General features: G+C 35.6%; 4 protein-coding genes across 4 annotated transcripts; 1 reads left to right on the top strand and 3 right to left on the bottom strand.

Moving 5' to 3' along the window:
• Window positions 1-5,459: 5,459 nt before the first annotated feature.
• On the bottom strand, window positions 5,460-7,952 carry LOC108967077 (U3 small nucleolar ribonucleoprotein protein MPP10). Its single transcript, XM_018930321.1, has 3 exons — window positions 7,757-7,952; window positions 5,960-7,691; window positions 5,460-5,692 (listed from the first exon to the last, which is right to left on the bottom strand). Exons 1-3 carry the CDS (start codon window positions 7,870-7,872, stop codon window positions 5,528-5,530), a joined length of 2,013 nt encoding a protein of 670 aa, XP_018785866.1. The 5' UTR covers window positions 7,873-7,952; the 3' UTR covers window positions 5,460-5,527.
• A 530-nt stretch (window positions 7,953-8,482) lies between these two features.
• On the top strand, window positions 8,483-10,348 carry LOC108967082 (phosphatidylinositol glycan anchor biosynthesis class U protein). Its single transcript, XM_018930327.1, has 5 exons — window positions 8,483-8,670; window positions 8,733-9,366; window positions 9,435-9,706; window positions 9,773-9,915; window positions 9,979-10,348. Exons 1-5 carry the CDS (start codon window positions 8,550-8,552, stop codon window positions 10,087-10,089), a joined length of 1,281 nt encoding a protein of 426 aa, XP_018785872.1. The 5' UTR covers window positions 8,483-8,549; the 3' UTR covers window positions 10,090-10,348.
• A 275-nt stretch (window positions 10,349-10,623) lies between these two features.
• LOC108967083 (putative protein TPRXL) lies at window positions 10,624-13,449 on the bottom strand. Its single transcript, XM_018930328.1, has one exon. It carries the CDS (start codon window positions 13,429-13,431, stop codon window positions 12,457-12,459), a length of 975 nt encoding a protein of 324 aa, XP_018785873.1. The 5' UTR covers window positions 13,432-13,449; the 3' UTR covers window positions 10,624-12,456.
• Window positions 13,444-14,094, bottom strand: LOC108967084 (anaphase-promoting complex subunit 11). The gene is made up of 2 exons (XM_018930329.1): window positions 13,840-14,094; window positions 13,444-13,753 (listed from the first exon to the last, which is right to left on the bottom strand). The coding sequence occupies exons 1-2, from the start codon at window positions 13,931-13,933 to the stop codon at window positions 13,590-13,592; spliced, it is 258 nt and encodes an 85-aa protein (XP_018785874.1). The 5' UTR covers window positions 13,934-14,094; the 3' UTR covers window positions 13,444-13,589.
• Window positions 14,095-17,545: the final 3,451 nt, after the last annotated feature.

Below are 17,545 nucleotides of genomic sequence, written 5' to 3' on the forward strand. Positions count from 1 at the left end.
ACATAAGATTATGAGGATTTCATGTATCAACTTTGGTTGAACTTTGTCGATTAGTTCTTGAGATATGGGATTTTACCCTAGTGCCGCAAACGCATAGCAAAACCTTTTTTTATCTTCTTTTATGGGTTAGTCACCGTTTTCATGCGCTCATGGCTATTCCACCAAGTATTTTAGCGGTACAAATCATTCAATGAAGGTTTTCAAGTCATCAAAAACTTGCATCATATGTACTAGTCGTCCATACACCTCTGTTAATGGCGATAATAGCGAAAAAGATTGAGAAACAGCACTTGAAAATCGTCGTGCTGGCAACAGAGAGATAGCAAAGAATTTCAACATGTCTTATGGAGCGACTTAACGCATTTTATTTAATGTTTTGGGTATGAAGTGGTATAATACTAGACTCGTTCCGAAGGTCCTGAATTTTTTTGCAAAAGAGTTGCTTGACTACGTAGCTGAGGACCCTGCATACATCAAATGCATCATTACTAGCGCTGAGATGAATCTGACGTTGACTATTTAAGCTAGCGCGTTGCACGCGAAAAATGAGCCGAATTCAGAAAAATCACAATTGGTTGAAGTTACTAAACGCAATCCGAGTTCAGTTATTCCCGTACTTACCCCTGCTTTAATTGTTAGTTTTGTTTTTAATTGTTCACATCATTTATAAATTTTTTATTATTATTATTTTGCTGCTTTATTTTTAAAAATATATTATTTTGCAATAATTAAAATCTAATTGAATTTATCTCCGTGCAACATTTTCGCTTGACAACATTTTATGATATATTTATTACTAATAATATTCATTTATCGCGTCTGTTTGCTAGTTGTCGCGTCTAGGCCGAGAGAAATATACATACATACAAATAATACATACTTGCAGGGGGGCTTTGGCTTATTTACAACAGCATACAAGTATAAAAAATGTGAATATGAAATGCAGAAAAAGTTGCCTAATTATGACTGCAGCCAGCAGAGATAATTATCATGCAAATGCCGATACATTAGCTTAAGGTCTGCACGCGTACAAGCGTAGCATAATGAAAACACTGTGATAAGCAAATCATAAAACGAAAAATTAATAATGAAATGTATATCAGTGTGTAATTATATATGTATACAAAGATATAATATATGTATATACACGTATTGACTGTAAATATGTTAAACTGAACTGAAGTTTACTGAAGAATTGATACCAACTTTATATTAAATTTTAGCCTTAAAGATCTTAAACTGTGCTTTAAGTCGTAGCTAAAACTTCCAAAAATATCAAAACATCTAGGCTATAGACGCATTCAATGCAACATCTTCCGTTTGCATTCGAAGTTTCTCGTCACAATAAAACATCATTTCACCTCATAGCTTCAGCTGGCATCAAAGCGATTGTGCGCAAAACTATTGTAAAATCAGTAAGACTCAATAATTTTTATACTCTCGCAACAAAGTTGCTAAAGAGAGTATTATAGTTTTNTGACGTTGACTATTTAAGCTAGCGCGTTGCACGCGAAAAATGAGCCGAATTCAGAAAAATCACAATTGGTTGAAGTTACTAAACGCAATCCGAGTCGAAGTTTATAACAAATGTATGAAATTTAGTGTTTTCATGCTTGTTTTGGTACATTAGCCTCTTTCGAAGGCGATTATAAAGATTTGTACTAGAATATATGAAATGTTTTTGTTTTTTTGTCAGTCCGGATCAATTTTGATCAGATGGATAAAATTGCATCTTTCAGTTTGTTAATATATTTGTGGTGGGTGTATTCGCACATAAACTAGAAATACGGCAAATTTGTATTACAAATTAATGCTAAAGCCATCTACCATACGTTGACAATAAAAACAAATTGCAAACCTTTAACGTTGAACACTATAAACAGCGTGGACAGTCGTTTGTACTTCAATCCAACTATGGATTTTAAAGATCAATTGACTAGAATTTTATTACATATTTGTCATTGATGAATAACAAACTGCATAATATTGACAATATGGTTTGTATTGCTCGTATGCATATTTATAGCAAGCGAGCGACTAGATGGGCGAACGCTAGAGCAAATATAGCGTTATTGCTTTTGAATAAAATGAATGAACATATCATATAGATTAATTCATATGTAATTGCATTGCGCTTATTTTTATGAATAGTCACCATCAGTGCGCTTTACATATTTATTAATATGTATGTATGTGTAGTTCATCTATGTGCCATCTAGGCATTATTGAAAAAAAATATAAATATGTAGATAATAGGTTTTCAAAAAAGTCTTGCGGTATTACTTGCGGTATTACTTGCGGTATTTTTATTGAATTTTCAATTTTTCATAAATTTTTTTTTGATGACCCAGCTCTTGACCGATGCTATGGCTGCTACTATGCCAGTCTCTTTCGACCAATTCAGCGATTTTAACTCAATTTTCGACGACAGGCCTTCCGGAGCGTGGCGCATCTTCGACCACCTACACCAGAACGAAAACGTTGAAACCATCGTTGTGCGGTGGAAATGGAAACTGTATCGAGTCCATAAACTGCACAAATTTTATTGGCGGCTTGAGATGCAGTTTTGCCTTTATCGTAGTAGTACTGTAAAATATGCCGTATTTTCTTTTTATTTTGCTCCATGTTTGCGACGCTATAACTCACGAACAACTTAAAAGAAACGACAATCAATCAAACACGTGTTAGCGCGTGAAATGAGCTTTCCAAAAAGGTATAGCATGACCCGATACGACGCGCTCTCAGCGCCAACTAGCGAAAATACCGCAAGACTTTTTTGACAACGTAATATGTATAAGGGTTACAGTTCTTTTCCCAAGTTGATTTTTGTTTCTCAAACACACTTTGAAATTTCAGTTTTTGTGCTAAAAATAAAGATACTATGTAAAACACCGTTCTATTTTCAATTTAAGTCTAAATCATTTTACTTTGTCATATATTTTTGAAGGGATTTTTCTTTTTTCTTTGAAAAGTTATATTCTAATACAATATTTTTCGCTCTACTAAAAAGATCTTAAATCTGCAAAATTGTTTTTATAAAAGCATTCTATTACAAGTTAAGCGCATTTCAAGTTATGCCTCAAAAGCACTATATTCATATGGTACACCGTGGCGTATGAGCAACACAAAATGAACATACAAATCACTTTTAAAGACTGTTTTGTTGCAAAAAAAAAGTGAATATCGTTTGCAACGAAGCTACAATACCCTGCACAGGTGCATTTTTTATACCATATATATTTAAAAGGATATAAAAATGTCTTAATCGTGATTGTGATCGTTTAGTTTGTATGACAGCTATATGCTAGAGTGGTCGGATCTGAAAAATTTCTTCGAGGATTGTAGCGTTGGCTTCGATAATAAACGATGCTAAATTTCGTGAAAATATCTCGTCAAATGAAAAAGTTTTCCATACATGCAAATAATTTTGATCGTTCAGTTTGTATGGCAGCTATATGATAGTGTGATCCGATCTGAACAATTTACTCCGAAATTGTAGTGTTGCCTTTGATAATAAATAGTGATAAATTTCGTGAAAATATCTCGGCAAATGAAAAAGTTTTCCATACAAGGGAATAATTTTGATCGGGCAATTTATATGACAGCTATATGCAAAGGTAATCGAATATGAAAAATTTCTTCGAAGATTGTAGTGTTGACTTTAATAGTAACCCATGCCAAATTTCGTGAAAATATCTCGTCAAATGAAAAAGTTTTCCATACAAGCGCTTCAATCCAATCGTTCAATTTGTATGACAGCTATATGCTAGAGTGGTCGGATCTGAAAAATTTCTTCCGAGAATTATAGCATTGACTTGGATAGCTTTCTATGCGGAATTTCCAGGAAATATCTTGAAAAATAAAAAAATATTTCCATTCAAGAGTTTAATCTTAAGCGTTCAATTTGCATGGCAGCTACATGTTGTAGTGGTCCGATATTGGCGGTTTCGAGAAATGAGCAGCTGTTTAGGAAGAAAAGAACGTGTGCAAAATTTCCGAACTACATATATTTCAAAAATTAAGGGACTAGTTCGCGTATATACGGAAAGACGAACGACCAGACAAAGCGGAATCGATTCAGCTTGTCACGCTATAATTTACATACATAAATTGTTTATACCTACTGCATATAATTTATAGTATATTCATTTATATACATATGTATAATTTACTTTATGGGGTCTCAAATGTTTCCTTCTTGGACTTAGAAATTACGTGGCAACTGTTCAGGGCATAAAAATCAACTTAGGAAATAGCAAATACTCTTATGTATATGTATGCATACAAATGTACATATGTATGTCATTCATGTTCATTTAGACTACTAAAAATAAATCTGCAATTATTTTAAACTGCGTTGTTGCAGTATGTGCCTAGGTGCGCAATGGCGCCGCCGACGTGTAGAGAACGTGAATTTCCATTGATGATTAACCACAGTTACAAATGCATGCAAATACAGATTCCGTACACACTCTTGTTAAAATTTCTACAACAAATTATATTCTAAAAACGGACTTTTGCTTTTTTATATAAAAATTTCAATGCCAACCTACGAATAAAAGCGTAATCTTTGAATGATGCGCCGACTCAAAAAACACACGCATTCATAAATACATATACACATGCATATTAACTTATATAAAGATTGCACATATGTGCATATGTATGTATAACATATTAAGTTATCATATTTGCAAGTCCATTTTATTCTTGCATGACACGCGCGCATAGTTTTGTGACCCCCATGGTCCGTTGCACACACACACACACAAACACAAAGAAATACATATCTGCATATATAACATTCAGAAAAATCAACCGAGTACTGTGTCTAAAAATGTGGCATATTTAAGTTGTTGATCTGCTGTGTTGAGCTATGGTTACCCCATACGGCTTTCGGCCTAACTGTAACAAAATCTGCTGACATTTACACATACAAACATGTAATAAAAGTAACTTTCCTGCTACTTTGAATTTGCCGGCGCGCGCTCAACTGCTTAGACATACGCACATACACACACAGTTATCTCTAGTGGCAGCAGCAGCCTAATTGTTGCGGCACGTGACCTGGAGCACAGCAGAAAATTGCTACATTAGAAATGTACGCGCATATGTTGACGTCACACATTAAACACAAAACAAAAAAATATATATATATTTTGAAATATTTTTTGGATATTTTCACTAACACGTATGTGTAGTATATGTATACCTGTCTCTTATACACATCTAGATGTGTATAAGAGACAGGCCTAATTGTTGCGGCACGTGACCTGGAGCACAGCAGAAAATTGCTACATTAGAAATGTACGCGCATATGTTGACGTCACACATTAAACACAAAACAAAAAAATATATATATATTTTGAAATATTTTTTGGATATTTTCACTAACACGTATGTGTAGTATATGTATACTGTTGCATTAGTTAGTTGACCAAGAAATAAGCGCACGTCAGTCATATGTACAAACGTAATATAATAAAATAAACTTCTTTATTACTAACAAAGTCCACAAAAGAAGTTATTACAATTTCACTCTTTTCGCTGTCAACGCCTTCCCAGTGCATTTTTGCCTTTTGGCCTTCGCTGCTATGGCCGCTTGGCCCGCCACGCTGGTGGTGTCCTGCAATTTGGAGAAGAACGACTTGGAAGACTTCAATGCGCGCTGATCGTCGCTGGTGGTGTTTAACTGTAAGAGAGAAAAAAATTATTAAAATAACAAGAAAACAAGAAATGCCGTTTCCACCACAGACGGATCTACGTAATCACCAACGAGTACTGTCAACCCGACAGAATGCTGACAATACAACAACAAAAACGAATATGGCTAAATTTTTTCAGCTCGTTGTTGTTTTTGTTATAGCGGTGCCGAGTTGACAGTGCTTGGCCGTTAATACTCAGCTCTTCAAGCTATTTAGTGCATAATGAATTTGGTGGTAAAGTAAAGAATGAATACCTTCTCGACATTGCGATGCTTTGTGAGTGACTTCAGCAGCTTGGCGTTCTCCTCCTTCTTTGTGGGCGCTATGCCCAACTCCTGCTTCTTCTTGCTCTTTTCATCCAATAGACGATTGATAACACGCTGCTTCTGCTTCTTCTTGCGGCGCTCCCGATTCTTATCCGTACGATTACGTTCTGTTTTGCCGACCAGCTCATTTTTCGGTCCGCGGTAGACCTCTTCGGGCGCTAGTAGTTTAGCATCGCTAACAGCTACTGGCGCTACTTCCTCCATATTGACTGCCGGTGTGTTCGTGATGATTCTGGCCTCAGGTGCCACGGGTTTCGGTGTGAAGTGGAAGTTCGACAGAGCATCCAATTTAACGAATAGTGCACGCATAAGTTGTTTTATTTCTTTGTGCTCTTTCGGTTCCTCCTCGCCAGCGTCAGCACGAGTTGGGTCGAATTTATCTAATTCTTTTTGATATTCTTTTTCGTAGACTTGCGCTAGCGATTCTTTAGACTTCTCTTGATCCAATATCAATTGTTTGCGGAATTCATGTGGTGTTTGTATCGGCTTTAATTTCGGCTGTGGATCATCCCATGCTTGATCTTTGATGCGTTGCTTGATGATATCTTCCAAGCAGCGTGTTGTGTGCTCAGTTATGACAGGCGCTGGTCGTACGGTTGATTCGAATTCCAATAGCTCCTCAAGTAGTGAATTCGCCGGTCTGCTGGTGGCTTGTATTTCGCCTCTTAATTGCCATGGTTTTTCACCCAGCACTTCCTCTTCATACTCCCGTATACGTTGTTGCAAACGCTCCTGTCGTATTTCGAATGAAGATTGTGGCATTGGTTCTTTATGATCCTCCTCATCTTCGGAATCATCAGAGCCTGAGGAGGCAGGTTGTAAACCTTCATTGCTAGTTTGCACTTCGTTATCACTATCAGCATTTTCATCTTCACTTTGCATATTTTCATCCTCATTATCATCTTCTGCATTTTCTTCTTCTTCGTCATTTCCATCTACACTCATATCTTCATCATCCTCACTTGGTACCTCTTTGAAATGATCCTTTTGCCTTTTGGTTGGCTTTTCAATATTTTCGTCGGCATCTTCATCTTCTTCATCGAAAAAGTCTTGGTATGTTGGGTTCGCGTCTTCATCATCCTCCTCTTCATCGCCTACACCAAGATCATCCGCAAAATAGTCTACCGTTGCATCCAACGCATTCTCACCTTTTTTATTTTTTCGTCGCATCTCTTTAGCGTCTTCGTCCTCCAAAAATGCTTCCATCTCGCTCAACTTAAAGAATTTATCATCTACCACGGATGTACGCCCCTTACGTTTCTTTTTGAATTCTTGCTTTTTTTGAAAGACTTTTTGTTCTTCATCGCTTTCATCATCGACCTCACCGTTAAATAAATCGGCGTATCCTGAATTATCTTTCGCTTCGCTTTCACTTTGCTCTAACTCCTCTTCTATTTCTTCATTATCATCCTCATCCAGTCGCACCTCCAGTTTCTCTTCATTAAGTGACAATAACTTTGAGGCATTTTCTACTAACGCTGTTAGTATTGTATTGTTGCGGAGCTCCAACTGTTGCCAAATTTGTTCTTCATCCATGTCCTCCACAACCAACTCCGGCAGTATTTCAAGCGTATTCTTGCTACTCTCATCGTTCCGTACACAAGCTTGATACGTTTTTTGTATCAACGTTTTTATATCTTCCTGCTTTCTTGAAGGCACACTAAAAATATAAAAATTTAATGTATTTTGCTTTTGTATATTTGTTGCACCACGTGCAATACTTACACAAGTAGGAATTGTGTTGGATCTTCAGTTATATTCTTGAATTCAGTAGTGATTTCGTTAAGCGTTTCATCGAGAAAGTTATCTTTCTCAACAGTCCCCATTATTTGTAATGTCATTCAATTTTCTCTTATTTAAATATATTTTAGCAAATAATTTACACTAAATCCTATCGGTACCGATGTAAATAATGCTTGTTCTTCTTAAGGATGAATTCACAATGAGCTAAGGGTGAAGAGTTGCCTGACTCCGAAATATAACATGTGCATAAATATAGGAATATAACCCATCAAAACACGGCTGTCGAAACACTAGTGTATTGAAATAATAAAAATACATATAAACAGTACAACTTATAAGGCCTTGACATAAGAAACAAATGAAGATCGCATACACAAGAGTGTCGTTTAGAATTGTCAATTGCGACTTTAACTTTAATAGAAATATTTGTGAGCGCTGTTGAGTGATTAGCCGGTGTTTTAACCGATAGCTAACATCCGGAAAATATATTTATTTCTATAGAAATATGAAAGCAGTTAAAAAACATTGAAAACTCTAGTATTGCAAAGATATTGTTAATAGATCATGTTTGAACATTATTTGTATATGCCTTCGTAAATATCCAGAATTTTAATTTTTTTCGAGATTTCAAATATTGAACCTTGGCAACCCATAATTTTCATATGTTTATAAAAAACCAATTGCAATTTGCTCGTCAGAATTTGTTTGTTTAGTTGGTGTTCAAAAAATATTTTACCGGTGCATAGAAATAAATTTCGAAATATTATAAGAAAATATGGAAAAAAGGTTATTACTGCTGGTGTCGCTTGGTGGCCTAACGCGCTACTACTTGCATAGCTTCCAGTGGATTGGTGAAAGAGTTGAAGTGTCAACGCCTATAAACTCCTACAAACGAGGTTTGTCGGCTTAAAATAGTGCAATTAATATTCATTAACAATTTCAAATTTCACACAAACAGTACAAGAGGGCATATATTTATATGAAAATGACATAGACCCCTACATCGGGGATGTCGTACATGAGCTGCCAATAATACTAGTGCTGCTTGTACGGATTTTTGGTGCCATATCAAGCTTTGTGCCACTATTCTATGTACTAGTCGATTTAGTAACAGCCACGCTACTATATAAGTTGGCACAAAAATTTTTACGCACGAAACTTGTTGAGCAAAAAGCGGAGGCACTAGAGTTTGCCGTAGGCACAGAGGAGTTACAGGTGCAAGCTTCCGATATGGATGTCATACCGCATTGTGTATTACTAGCTTACCTCTTCAATCCGTTAGCATTACTCAGTTGCGCTGGTCTCACATCGACAGTATTCAGCAATCTTCTGCTAGCACTAACGCTTTATTTTCTCGTGCAACGATATTTATTACCTTGTGTTATATGCTTAGCTCTGGAAACAATGCGTAATCTATATCCGTTGGTGCTCATTGCACCAGTTATATTGGTTTTCGCACAACGCTCAAAATCCACTACAACCGGTGCCATTGGTGTTTTGACGCTATTCGCAGCAGCTTGCCTAGCAATTACCGGTTTGAACTTTGCTGTAATCCATAGCTGGAGCTTTGTAGATGCTACACTTGGTTTTATGTAAGTGTGTATTTTTATTGTCACAAGTAATAATTAATTTTTTTTTTTTTGCTTTTCTACTCTATTAGTTTCTTCTACCGTGATTTACAACCAAATATTGGACTTTTCTGGTATTTCTTTACGGAAATGTTCGAGCACTTTCGCACAATGTTTCTAATCACATTCCAAATGAATGCCACCGTCCTCTACCTTGTGCCATTATCGCTGAAATTACGCAAAGAGCCATTGTTGTTAGCTACAGTTCTCATTGCATTAATGTCTATATTCCGTTCGTATCCTAGTGTTGGTGATGTTAGTTTCCATTTGGCTCTGTTACCATTGTGGCGTCGCTGCTGGAAGTGTAAGTGTGCTAACGTTCATTCATTTGTGAGAATGTAAAACAAATTTACTTTATTATAATACACAGTTATGGCGCATAACTTTGTGGTGTTCTGCTTTTTCGTGGTCACCTTATCAATGATGCCAGCGCTGTGGCAATTATGGATTTATTCCGGCTCGGCGAATGCTAACTTTTACTTTGGCACAACGTTAGCTTTCTCTACAGGACAAGTAAGCTAATGATGTTTTGTTTATTAAAAAAATACTTTTTATATTATTTTCAATGCCTTGTAGATATTCCTAGTGACAGACTTGCTGTTTGCGCATGTCAAACGTGATTTCTGTCTGCGCAACGGTTTAAAAGTCTACATCGATGGCAAGGAAGCAAAAATTATTTTAGAGTGAGCAGTGCATGTCCTATTGCACCAATACTGCGTTTGCTTCTTGAATCTAACAATAGTCTACTTAACTTTTGTCGACTGCATTTATTAGTCAAACGCCACGTATTGGCTGCTGCCTTGTGAGGTTGATTTATGGACCCTTGAATTTTAGTATTGAATAAATATCTACCCTGCATTTTATGACCGTAGTCTGGAAATTTGTAGTGAATGGCGTATGTTTAGCATTAAAAAATAATAATAATAAAGAACAAAATAAAACTACACATATAATTATACTTCAAATAATCAGCTGTGAAGTAAATTTTATTGACAAATAATTTTTGGGTACTTCTAACTAAAATGCGAATGTAATGTAATCAAATAGTGTGAAAAATTATCAAAACAAAGATACGCTTCCAATTCACAATCAACATTACAACAGTAATCCATGCATGGGAGAGTAGCGATTCGCTGCATTACAGCACCAACAACATATAAGTAATTTGACATTTAAAACCGGTGCTTTTTACAACTAGACATTTACAAATAATACACAAAATTCGTTTTGTTTAATAATTTATTGCATAATTCATATCAACGTTTCTCTTCTTCCCATTTCTGCATTTTATAATTTAATAAGTTATAATAGGTTTAGTATGTAGTAAATATGCATATGTGTGATTCAAATTCAAACATGTTTACAAATCAATGTATTTGGAGAAAATGTATAAGTTTGAGTGCTTGTAAAAACAATTACACGCTTAGAAACAATTTTATATTAGGTATATCTGCGTTCTAGGAAAATCCGCTACAACATAATTTCTTTAAAGCAACATACATATGCTTCACACGACTGGCGCTTGTTAACCACCACCAGTATATTTATAAGGAAAATAGTTCGAGTATAAATTAGTGGAGTAGATTTTCTTATAATAGGAGTTTGATTATAACGATTGAACGAGAACAAGTTTTATTTTAGCTTAGCTTATTTTCAAAGTAGATTTTCTTTAATATTATTATGCATTTATGTATGCGAATGCGTTTATTTATTTTTTTTTTATTTAGCATTTATTTATTTTTTGTATAACTTGACAACGCTTATTAATGCGGATTACAATACAGCTATAATTCTCGCTTTACTTGTATGTTGCAATTTTATTTATTATTTATAAATTAATTTAAATATTTAGATCGATGTAATACGTCATAAATGTATATGCATTAATGATGATCTTGATTCGTTATTATTTATTAAACAGCTGCACAAGTGCACGTGATATTTCAGAAGCAATGAGTGACCTATTGCATTAACATTGTTTGATAACATTTACCGCAATGTCCTTACGCTGTTCAGCGCACATGCATTGAGAACAAGGAACATTGCAGTGTTATGTTAAAGAAACGAATAATTTGGAACAAGTTGTAAGTCGACTTGTGCAGCGGTTTATTATTTATGTATGTAATTTATATAAATGATTGCAATTTCTGAATATAAATTGAACGTCTAGTACTACTTCGGTTTAGGTTTATTTATGGTATGTATTGGGCTAAAATCAGCTAAGATCGTTTTTGTATATCATCTTCGTCATAGTTCCTAGTATAATTTTGTTTCGTTAAATGTAACCACCAAGGGCTACAATGGAGTGGAGTGAATAACGACATCGCATATTGGCACAACACCCTTCAATGCGTAAATGCAGCGTGGTGTTAGGATGTAAAGTGTATTTTGGTTACAGATGTGTGCACTTTCACGTTGTTGTTGTGCATGTGGGTTGTGTATGTGAGTTTGTGTATAGTGGAAAATATTTAAACCGACTTTATAGCAATATGTATTAATCAATAGTTTTCGTATATGTAAAGTTTGATATTCAATTCGTTACATTTTCTTTGTTTTTTAACCCTTTAACAGCAATATTTGGGAATATGTGTACAGTACGACACCGATATTTCATTCATTACATTTTGATTAGCTTACGCGCTTACTTACTAGATACAACTGTATGGAACGCACTGAATAAAACGCGTTATAATTTTTAAAATTAAACGCTAAACTCTACCGCAAATGTTTACCGTTTACAATCGTCTAAAATACACTTTCGAAAAACGCAAACATTAAATCCACTGAATATATTTTGATTATGTTATTCATAATTGCGCTTCAACGTCTACGTGTCAGTTTTTCATCCTACATAGCGACACCATCGCAACACATAATTGACAACATTTGTCTCTACGACTTGCACGACTATTCCCAAATGGCAACAAGCCTACACGTACTACACTCACAAACGTTTGAATAGTTTACGAGCTATAAATTTATGTTTAGAGCGACATTCTTGAATTAGGCAAACACTTTACGTTGCATGAATGCTTAATCCAAGAATGGGTTTTGTCATGCTGGTCTTTGTGGCACCGGTGTCGTAGCTGTGCCATTGGCTGCAGCCATTGCGTCCCTAGTCGTTTTGGGTCGTGTTGTTGGTGGCGGTGGCGGCGGTGCGCGACGCATACGTTGCTGCAGTATACGTGGCAGCTGTGGGTGTGTCTTTTGTGGTGCTGGCGGTAATGGCATACCGCCATGCTTACCCATCGAAGAGGTAGCCGATGAGGAGCCCGACGTGCCAGAGGCTGAACTTGTTGAAGCGTGTGATGTTGTCGAGCCACCAGGTGGTAATGCTGCTTGTGCAACAATGGGATGTTGTAATTTTAATGGTTGCGCTGAATATGATTCCTCTTCCGCCTCTGATGTAAGCGAATTTGTGTCAGATGGCGTTGGCGAGGGTGATGGCGGTGAGAGCGCTTCTTGTTCTTGTAGAAATACACGAAATCCCTGAATCGATTCGTTGAGTGCCCATAATTGTGAGAGTAAAGAAAGATCTAACTGACGCAGTCCATACATTTCACGACGCAATATGGCTAGTTGTGTATCCAATGTACTGGTTGTGCTGCTGCCACTGCCACCACTAAACGAAATTGATGTGCCACCATTGTCAGTATTGGTATTTGTAGGCGTATGATGACTACTGTGCGACGAAGAGGCGCGACTGTGTATACTTTCACGATCGCTCAATGACTCTTGTGTAGACGATAGACTGCCGTGCCGGTAGTGATTACGCGTGGCGGCCGCCGATGTTGAGGGTCCCAAAAAGAGATCCACACTCTCGACACCGTGCAATGCATGATGATGCTGATGATGGTTGTTTAACGGTGACGCTGTATTTGAGTGCGTTGCTGAGGAGGCGGCCGACGAAACGCCTGCAGCAGCTGCTGTGCTCAAACTTTTTGGCAGTGGCGGCAAACCCGGCAAACATAATTTATTCAATTCACTATCCATTTCACGCTCACGTGAACGTTCCTTTGCTAATCTCATGTGTATATCGTGTTTTTTTTTTTATATTAATGATATCTATATAAATTTGTTATTGATTTTATTCGCGCTTTATACTCGCATATAATACTCTATAATGACTTTTACGAAATTATTATTATTTTATTTTACTTTTGCAAATAAGCAAGTGTTGGTTTTGCTCAATGTATATTGAATTTCCAGCTTTGGCGACACATGGGACATTGCTTATTCATAGTTTGCAAATTTAACCACTTAACAATGCAGTGCATATGAAAACAGTGTGAGCACACGCCCCACACTAAAGGACAATCGTCACCAGGTAGCGAACACTCCGGACAGGTACCTATTATAAAAATATATGAAAATTATGTGGTTTTGTTTGCATAAAGTTTATATTAAATATTTAATAAATGGTGCTCCGGCACTTACTCTCGAAAGACATTCGACAGATGCCGCAATTTTCATCATTTGCGATCCATCGCCAAGTTGCTACGCCAGTCCATGATTTAATTGTCAGTTTCATTTTGTAAACATTAGAATCATTGAGTACAATAATTCAAAATACGCAGCACAGTATTTGTTTATAAGTAGCGCACAAAATGAAATTTTCACGAAAATTTTCACACTTTTATCCTGGCCCTTTTTATGTTTTCTGCTTCTGTTTCTTAGGTAGAGTTGCCAGATAGCTGTTTGCCAAAAGCGAGGCGAAAATCGGTTTATGAAAGTTAGTGTAAAAGAAAACAACAAAGAGAGGTTGCCATACAAAAATACATAGTTAAAACTATTTCAGTGGGGTTTTTGTTAAATTTTTATTTTATTTTTTTTTTATTTTTTTAAATTTAAATTTATTTATTATAACATAAGAAATAACAAAAATTTAATATCAAAGATTGTGTGTTTCAATGGCAATTTTAAAGTTCAATCAATTTAATTTCCGCATTTTGCAGTTTCGTAACTTTTATGCATTTATGTCACATAATCACGAGAAGGAAAATTGATTAATGTACAAGCTGTACATTAAAAATTTAAATATTCATGTTTTAATAGAATGAAACTTTTGCCAGTTTTGAAATCAGGAACTACGACACCAATTTAATATTTTAATATTTCAGCTGAAACCCGTATCATTTATAATTTATTTTTACCATGCGATTATGTACTGTGATACAGTATCTTTAAATTTCTTTTCTTTAAATTTGACAGAGAAAATTTTTGAGACTTGAGACGATTTTGCTATTCTATAAGTGATAGTCATAAACTCTACACATTTACGCATTATATTTCATTATTTAGAGATGTTTTTACACTTGAATGAAAATAAATATGTCGAAAACAAATATTAAATTTTCTATAATATAATCAAAAAACATAATTATCAATAAAAATAAGAGTATCTATTGACTTTGTTTCATAATGATAACGAAATTTATGTAAAATTTATTTATTTTTAACCTTTTCGTTTTTCAGTTGCTTACAAAATATAAGAAAACGCCAATCGATTAATATCGATGGTGATCTCTATTCAGTATATTCAAAATGGCAGTCATGAGTTCGTTTTAGTTTTGTGACTTTCTAACTACCAGGTCTCAAATTTGAGGCAATATTTTGAGACTAAAGCCAGAAACTGTTTAGTGAATAGTAACTAGTCACAAATTGAGATTTTACTACAAAATGTCTCAAATAGAGACAAGAGACTGGTTACAGAATCCCGCTATTAATTGCTTACAATTATTTTCCTACACACTGGTAATAAATACCATATTTGCCGCACGTGGTGCTTGTCTCGGCTCAGTTGTCTTTGTGCGGCGAATCGTATGCAGAGCAAAACAGAAGATATCAACACGAAGTGAGCAGTAAGAAAAATAGTTATTAATTAAATCTATTACAAAATTTAGTGAATAACTGTTTATATGTTTAAAAAAATTCGAATCGAGTTCCAAAAAACGTGTGACTACTTTAATTTTCATTAATGACGGTAAATCCTTAACTGCAGCTGTTTGTTTTGTTTGTTACACAATGGGCGTACGATGGTTTTACAAAATTTTATAGGAAACCAAAACTTGTTTTGAAAAGCAGTTATTCTGCCCGCCAGTGCGGCGTATAAGCGTTATATCGATTGCATGCGCAACAACTGCTGACGAATATGATAACATTGAAAGCCGTCACCTTGACAATCAGTGATCCTTGAAGAGGTTAACAACACCAACAAAAGCGTGGATTATCAACTAGCGTTGTGTGGGTAATAAAGTTGTTGTTTTCATTTAACTAAAGTGCGCCGGTATGTTATGTGCAACAACAGCAAATATTTAAACGTCAGTTGGTTTCACTTTTAAAAGTTTATTTTGCGGTTTGTAGACCAAGGAATTGCAAATGCAATTTATGCATAAATATATACTAAAGTGTTAATGTCTTGAGTTTATAGTGAAATCTTTGTGCAGTTTGTGTTTTTTTAAATTTATTTGCCAACAGTCTATCATATTTAATTGGTGCGGCTTAGTTGTTTTTATTTTGTTTTCGTCATTCATTATTGAAATGAAGAGCCTCAGCTGCTGCGCGCGCATTCCCACCTTTGGCCGCTCGCTGAAGGGGGTTGAAACGGGCTAAACGCTGCTCGATTGCGAATTTTGGATAAGGGAACTTATTACGAAAGCACTTGGCTGCGCCGGAAAAAGAGGTATGTACCTAAATCCATACATACATGCATTCGTACATGTACATGTACTTATTGTTGTGAATGTGCGCTTTTGTATGAATGCCTGATGTATACATACATATACATATAAAACAAGGTGACCAGCTAAATTAAATTATTATTTTCTTAATAAATTTTATTTTATGTTCTCTCATATTTTTACAATATATGAACATATTTCCGGTTTTCTCAGTAAAATGACGTGATGGTATGACTTAATCATGGCAGAACTTTGTTCCCACAACAGACGGGTCTACTTAACCGGAACAGACCCGGATTCTTTATCCGGCTTTTTTTTACGATCAAAAACAGAATTCTGCCGCTACAACAACAACCACATCATGTTAGAACTAGTAGAAAAAGTGAATATGAAATCATTAAAAACATAATACAACTTCCTTCGTAAAAAATACGAAGTTCGAGTGTGAACCATGAATGATGAAATACGATGAAATCTAAATAACCTGTAACGGTTTTCTTCGAATCAAAAGGATTAACTGGAGAAAGACCTCACTTCCGTTTTTGCAGCAGTCAATTCTTCGTAACTGGTAGAAACATGAATTTTACCCAGCCAAGAACTTATAACTCGGCAGCAAATTACTTTAGAGATGCATGTTGCGTCTATAACAAGAGCAACAAGACTCAAAAAAATATTCCTTACCAATCCAAACCGGGATAGATCGTCGAAATGACAGCCCTTGGCCGGATAAAATCCGGTTAAATTCCGGTAGTCTTGGGAAATGAACAAGAAGCGCGACAACCAGCAGACAGCTGCCCTTATCGTAAATACTGGACCTATCACAATTGTGTAGATCTGCCTATTCTTGCTATTAAATTGATAGCTGCTCTTATGAGAACTTGTATCAGGACCATTTATTAGCTAAGCTTCGAAACCAATGCGACTCCATGACTGTAGACAAAAGATGTAACCTGGAACCAAAAACTAGGAATGTTAGTGTTGAGGTATTCAGGAAAATAGCAATTGCTTTTTCATTTAAGGGTATGTTTCAGTCTAAATTTTAGAAAAAAATCGATAATTTTTTTTGATTTAAAGTACATTTTAGGAATTTAAAAACATTATTAATTTGATTGTAGTATTTTTGTTGTTGTTGCGGCAGAAATTTTCGTGTTGACAGTCCTTGACCGCATAAACATCCGTGTCCATTCCGCTTACGTAGACCCGACTGTTGTGGGAACGGGATCCACTTTAATGTCAAGGCATTTGGGTCGGTCTGTAAACTGTATTTTTCCAATTGGATGATAATGGTACGGATGCTATTGCACGGATCTGCTTGAAAGAAGAAATTTAATTCCCAATTCCATATTCCCAGAAAAAAATGTCAAAGGCTCGATTTTTCGAAGGCCCTCGACTTTCAAATTTTTAACAGATTTACATACATAAGTATGTTATTAAGTGTAAAAATACAAATAAAATTACAGGTT

Source organism: Bactrocera latifrons, unplaced genomic scaffold (assembly GCF_001853355.1).
Source record: "Bactrocera latifrons isolate USDA-ARS-PBARC rearing strain unplaced genomic scaffold, ASM185335v1 scaffold_175, whole genome shotgun sequence".
In the NCBI taxonomy this organism is placed as follows: domain Eukaryota; kingdom Metazoa; phylum Arthropoda; class Insecta; order Diptera; family Tephritidae; genus Bactrocera; species Bactrocera latifrons.